General features: G+C 38.5%; 1 protein-coding gene across 1 annotated transcript in view; it reads left to right on the top strand.

Moving 5' to 3' along the window:
• The window catches only part of PKHD1L1 (PKHD1 like 1), a 199,004-nt gene that overhangs the window by 92,923 nt on the left and 99,741 nt on the right, over window positions 1-6,340 (top strand). The window contains exons 45-46 of the mRNA XM_042783626.1: window positions 4,517-4,758; window positions 5,962-6,098. Coding sequence (XP_042639560.1) covers window positions 4,517-4,758; window positions 5,962-6,098 — 379 coding nt within the window. The remainder of the gene's footprint in view (window positions 1-4,516; window positions 4,759-5,961; window positions 6,099-6,340) is intronic.

Here is a 6,340-nt window from a genome sequence, read left to right as displayed (position 1 = left end):
AATCTATTTCCCTAGTGATACTGCCTCGGAAACCCAAGGAGTGGTCGCTAGGAGTCGGGTCCGACTTGATGGCACATAACAACAACAACATGACCATATTATTTCACCGCTTACTTTGTACTTTGGGAAAAGGAGTTCTGGTAGCACAGTGCTTAAGGCATTTGACTGCTAACCAGAAGGTTGGTGGTTCAAACCCACCAACCACTCTGCAGAAGAAAGATAAGGCAGTCTGCTTCCATAAAGATTTACAGCCTTGGAAACCCAGTGGGATTCACTATGAGTCAGAATTGGCTCGATGGCAGTAAGTTTGGTTTTGTTTGATACATCAATAAAATTAGAATGATATTAGCATTTATCTCAGGGAATTATTATAAGGATTAAATGAGTTAGTGTGTATAAAGTACCAAGAACAGAATTTGGCTCAAAATAAATGATACATAAGTGTTAAATAATTTAAGAAGGAAGAAAAGGTGTGTTTAGGTGCATACAACACATACAAATTATTCTTAAGAGGTTTTTCTGAAGACATTGCTGTATCATCTCAATTAAAAGGAATTCAGGACAGGCCTACCTAAACTCTTTGTGTCTCTTGTGAGATCTTGTACTATGAATTCATCCCTATCTCTAGTATCCTTAATCTCCACCTTTTAAAGGTCTTCCCATCCTCCCCACCATCTTTTAAAAACAACTCTCTTTGGTTGCCTGTCTTCTTTAGCTACTCCTCCCCACCATTTCATAATAGCTTTCCTAATGCCCTTCTAATTGTCATTATTCTTTACTTTCTGCACATCACCAAGTTCTCTTGGTTCTGGCCCTTGAAATGTCTCCTCCATAATTTTTCTCTGCTCTCAATTTAATTTAGACTCTTCAGCCACTCACCTGGAATATTACATCAGCTTCCTGTTTGGGCTCCATTCCTCTTCTTACTAATCCACACTAATTCATTCTGCAGTAATTTGATCAATCATTCCAAAACAGTTCTTAAGTTGTGACAGGCATTGTTCTAAATACTCAGCATACAAAATGATTAAACAGTGTCCCTTTCATAGAGGAACAAACTAGTGGAAGGGACAACAAAGTAGATAAGTTACAGGACTGCAGTGTAGTAAATGAGTGCTAACAGTGATTATGCAAAGTGTACTGGGAGTCCAGAGAAAGGTGGCAAAGTTCAGAGAGGTGACTTTTACTCTATTATACATGTCATTTAAACTGGCATTTAAACGAAGAAAAGAATTTGCCAAAGGAGAAGACTCAAAAGGAAAGACAGGAAGACACAGTAGGAAGTCCACTAAGCTTACCACTGTTTAGTAGAAAATGTACAATCAGGCATTGAATGTCCCTTTAAAGTTAGGACCACTTGTTAGTCATTTATTTTCCCTGCTCAGAAACCTCCAATGGCTTCTCCTTGTCAGTGTCTCTCAACCTTGGCACAAATGACATTTTAGACCAGATAATTTTTTGTTGGCGGGAGCATTTTGGTTCTGTGGTAGAATTCTCACCTTCCACGCAGGAGACCCAGTTTGATTACTGGCCAATTCATGTTACGTGCAGCCCCACCCATCTGTCAGTGTTGCTGTGATGCTGAACAGGTTTTAGCCAAGTTTTCAGTCTACAGTAGACTACCGGGAAGAAAGCTCTGGGGATCTACTTCTGAACATCACCCAATGAAAACTCTATTGGTCCACAACCAATCACGGGGATGGCGCAAAAGTGGTGGCGTATCATTCTCTTGTATGTGGATTCTATATGATATGGGGGCCAACTCAAAGGCAGCTAACAACAACATTGTGTGTGTGTGTGTGTATTGTAGATGCATGACAACATTAGGTATGCATTAAGTATTGGTTGTTGTTGTTATGTAGGACCTGAATCATAGCGACCCCTCCTTGGTTTTCCGAGGCAGTATCACTATGGAAGTAGATTGCCTAACCTTCCTTCTGAGGAGTGGCTGGTGAGTTTCAACCTCTAGCCTTCTGGTTAGCAGTTAAGTGCCTTAGGCACTAGGCTACCAGAGTTCCCTAGGTATCGATAGTACCCACCAATTGTGACAACTGAAAATGTCTACACCCATTGTCAAGTATCCATCTCATGGGTGTTCAGCTGAAAACCACTAACCTAAAATTAGGTTCTTGATGTGATCCTAAAAGTTACAAATGAATATGCATACCCTTTATATCAACCTTTATATCCTTCTAAGTGCAGGTCTTTGCTTCTTTGAAGCCTGTGTGCCCTGAATTCTATTTACAATATCTCCCTCCACTAGCTTTTCCAACAGAGAGGTCTGGCTACTTGGGATCTGACTTGAGTGCTAGCCCTACTGTGAAAACTCTCTCAACCTCTCCAGCTCATTTTGGTATCTCCAGTCTCAGACCTCCTGTAAGAATCTGTATCTACTATACCTCTCATTCTGATTCTTAATCATTTGTTTTCTGAGTGTTCATTTCATTTATTAATTTAAAAACTATTTGTTATTGTTTTAGTTCCCATTAAGTTAAATCTGGCTAGTGTCTGTTACTTGCCAGCACTTTTTCTAGGCATTTAAGACAGAATAGTAGAAAAAACAAAGTTCTTTTATTTTTAGAGTTTATAGCAAACTAGACAGTAAATTAATAAGCAAGAAAAGATATAATATGTCAGAGATACTATGGAAAAAATAAAGGCAAGGTCAGAAGGAAGGTTGGGCAATCTACTTCTGTAGTGATACTGCCTCGAAAACCCAAGGAGGGGTCGCTATAAGTCGGGGCCGACTCGACGGCACAGAAAAACAGCAACAATATAGGGAGAGGTGGGTCACCTTTGGTATACAGTAGGAGTCGGGAGAAGCCTCCCTGACAAGGTGATGTTTGAGCAGAACCTAGAGGAGGACAAGGAGGGAGCCCTGAGGATATCAGGGGGAGGGGGTCTTAGGCTCTGGCCTGTGGTTCCAAGGAATAGCAAAAGATCCAGGGCCCTGGAATAGAGTAGTGAAGGAGTCATGGATGAGGAAGGAGTACAGCTCACAGAGAGTTTGAATTTGCCTGCATATTGCAGTCCTGTTAGATGCTTTTAATAGTGAATATGGATGCCTAGTCACTGGAGATCCTGATTTAGTTGGTTCTGGGGCAGAGCCTGGGCAACAGTATTTATTCAAAACTCCAGGTAAATCTAATGTGCAATTAAAGTTGAGAATTACTGCACTGACTTTGTAAACCAATGACAGGACTTTAGTTTTTTCTCTGAATGAGATGTTTATGCTTTATCTTCTGAATGAAATCATATGACATAAAAGACTTGTAATGTATTTTTTACTTTTCTCCTTTTTTTAATTGAAAATCTGGAAAAAGTATAAGTGGAAAATATAATCCTACCATCTATATAATCAGTTTTCTACTTTTAGTTCTTTGTAATACTAATATTTTTACATGATTAAGCTCATATGGTATACATAATTTGGAACCTTAATTTTTAAATATATAACTGTATCCTAAGTATTTTCTTTAATTATTACAAACTCTTGGTGGCAATATAATATACCTTACAATATCCTTATAATAAATGAGGTTTCTCATTTATTATAATGGATTATATTATAACTGATTGTTTATATGTCACTCTTAATATATAAAGGAGCTCTGATGGCACAGTTGTTAAGGCATTCGGCTGCTAATCAAAAGGTTAGTGGTTCAAACCTACCAGCTGCTCTATTGGAGAAAGATGAGGCTGTCTGCTTCTATAAAGATTTACATCCATGGACATCCTATGGGGCAGTTCTCCTCAGTCCTACAGGATCACTATAGGTTTGGGTTTTTAGTCTTCCTACATAAACTGAAATTCTTGAGGGTAGAGATTGTATCTGTGCTGTCTTTAAATTTTCAGCTCCTAACAGATGTCCAGACTTGGGAGCAGCTCAATAAATTTAGATGAATTAGTTGGATGAAATGGGAGTTCTCATGTTCTTCGCCCATTAATCCATTGGATACTAGCACTTTTCTTACTGGTTTGTGTAATAGTTCAGAAAGGTGTAGTCCTTAGGCATCATATTTACCATGAATGTTTTTCTCGTTTTGCTATTTACTTCTAAATCTTATGTTTTTTTTGAAAACTTTGAAGACTATGCACAAATGTAATACTTGGGAAGTAATTATTCAGTTAAATTGAAATGCATTTATAAAATTTATTGTTACTCTAAGGAAAAGTAGGGAGCTCTGGTGGCATAGTGCCTAAGGCAATTGACTGTTAACCAGAAGGCTGGCGGTTCAGACCCACCAGCCACTCCTCAGAAGGAAGATGGGGCAATCTACTTCCATAGTGAAGTTTCTGCCTCAGAAACCCAAGGAGAGGTCGGCCGATTCGACGACACATAACAACAACAAGGAAAATTAAAACTGTACCTACAAATACATCTTCAAAATACTGTATATCATAAAAATATTTCCTATCTTTAAAAAAATGTATTCTCAAAATAGTATAAAATAAATACGCCAAAAATATGTAATGTCTGTATTATATTTGAAAATTTTTGTTAAAATCTTTACAGACACAGTCAAGGAGAGAATGAAAAAAGGACCATAGAATCTGTATCTGCTGATGGCATAAACGTAACGCTAACTAAGCCACTGCATTACACACACTTAGGAATCACTGTTACACTCCCTGATGGAACTTTGTTTGAGGCAAGAGCAGAAGTTGGAATTCTGACCAGAAATATCTTAATAAGAGGATCTAGTAATGTGGAGTGGAATAACAAAATTCCAGCATGTCCTGATGGATTTGACGCAGGTAGTTTTATCAGCGATAGTGTGGCTAGTATAATCCTGCTGCAAATGTGTAAAATTTAGTTGGTTTATAATGAGATACAAGATTTTAGTTTCAAACTCTAACTTATTTTCTTGTAAGTATAATTAAATGTTGAAAATTTGAAATGCTAATGGTGTTTTTAAGGAGGCCTTCAGGGTCCATGAATTGGCTTGGGTCCAGGAAGTAAAAAAGAAGCAGTAGATTTTCTCTTGGGCTTTAGATTATGTATTCATTCCTCTTGAGTTAGATTTTCATCCCCCAAGAGCATATGATTTGCACCCTATATTTATGCCAAAGAGCACCGTAGTGTGTTACTCATCTATTTCATTTTTTGGAACTCCAGGATCAGTCAGCTGTCACCACAGATCACTACAGGTCAGAACACTTTGATTATCCCTCTGACCTGTAATTAGCGTGGTTATTAAGCTTACCTTTATATCTGATGCCCTCCCTCCAAGGTGCGAAAGGTTAACGCACCAGGCTGCTAATTGAAATGTTGGTGATTGGAGTCCACCCAGAGGCATCTCAGAAGACAGGCCTCCTCTGACTTGTGAGGAATCAGCCATTGGAAGCCCTATGGGCACAGTTCCACTCTAACATATACAGGGTTGCCATGAGTCGGAATCAACTCAGGAGCAACTAGGCTTGCTCCAGAGTTTTTATATGGTTTTATATCTGATGGTTAAGTGCCCCTCCTGGCTTCTACCAGTTTAGTTCCCATTTTTCCCACTGAGATCAGGGAACCCAGTTCCATTGTAGCATCCTCCAATAGCATCTCTGGCCACCAGAGAACAGTTACCACAGAGCTGTTCAAAGGGCCAGTAAAAGCAAGATGCTGTCACCACAGCTACACCTGAGTTGGTGACAGGAAGGCATAGTTGTGTTGATCGAGAGACAGAGACAGCTGTAGGCAGAGGGCTACCTGAAGTTGTGCCCTTTGGTTGAGGCTGCAGGAGTCCACCTAAACTTTCTCATCTCAGGGAGAGATCCAGGGGAATAAATACCTCAATTCCACCCTCTCCCTTCCTTTTTCTTCTTGTGCTTATATAAAGGATGAGATTGAGACCATATATAAATCATACACGAATAAAATATTAGAGATCAGGAAAATACTATGATATTAATATTAATAAGAAGATTATGAAGGAGTTTTTCTTTTATGATGATTTCAAAATATTTTTAAAGGTGAATTTGCAACACAGACATGTCTCCAAGGAAAGTTTGGAGAAGAAATAGGAAGTGACCAGTTTGGAGGCTGCATTATGTTTCATGCTCCTGTCCCTGGTGCTAATATGGTAACTGGAAGAATAGAATATGTAGAGGTAAGAGGCATTATTATTAAATCATAGTGGTTTGCCAGCACTTATCTGTACAAATAGGTATTGAGCTCCTACTTTTGCCAGATGTTACTTATAATCATGTAGGGGAAACAGATAAGTAAACAATATTAATATACTCAATTATAATCTTATATGTTATAGTATTTATATAAATAAATGTAAGAATATATCAATTTCCCTAAGAGATTAGGAGCATCTCTGCATCTTATTCATATGCAGTCTAT

The sequence above is a fragment of the Orycteropus afer genome, unplaced genomic scaffold, assembly GCF_000298275.1.
Source record: "Orycteropus afer afer isolate SDZICR_OR568_19922 unplaced genomic scaffold, OryAfe1.0 scaffold00021, whole genome shotgun sequence".
Taxonomy (NCBI): Eukaryota; Metazoa; Chordata; class Mammalia; order Tubulidentata; family Orycteropodidae; genus Orycteropus; species Orycteropus afer.
Note: the sequence above shows the minus strand (reverse complement) of the source record. Positions and strands in the feature narration are given on the sequence as shown.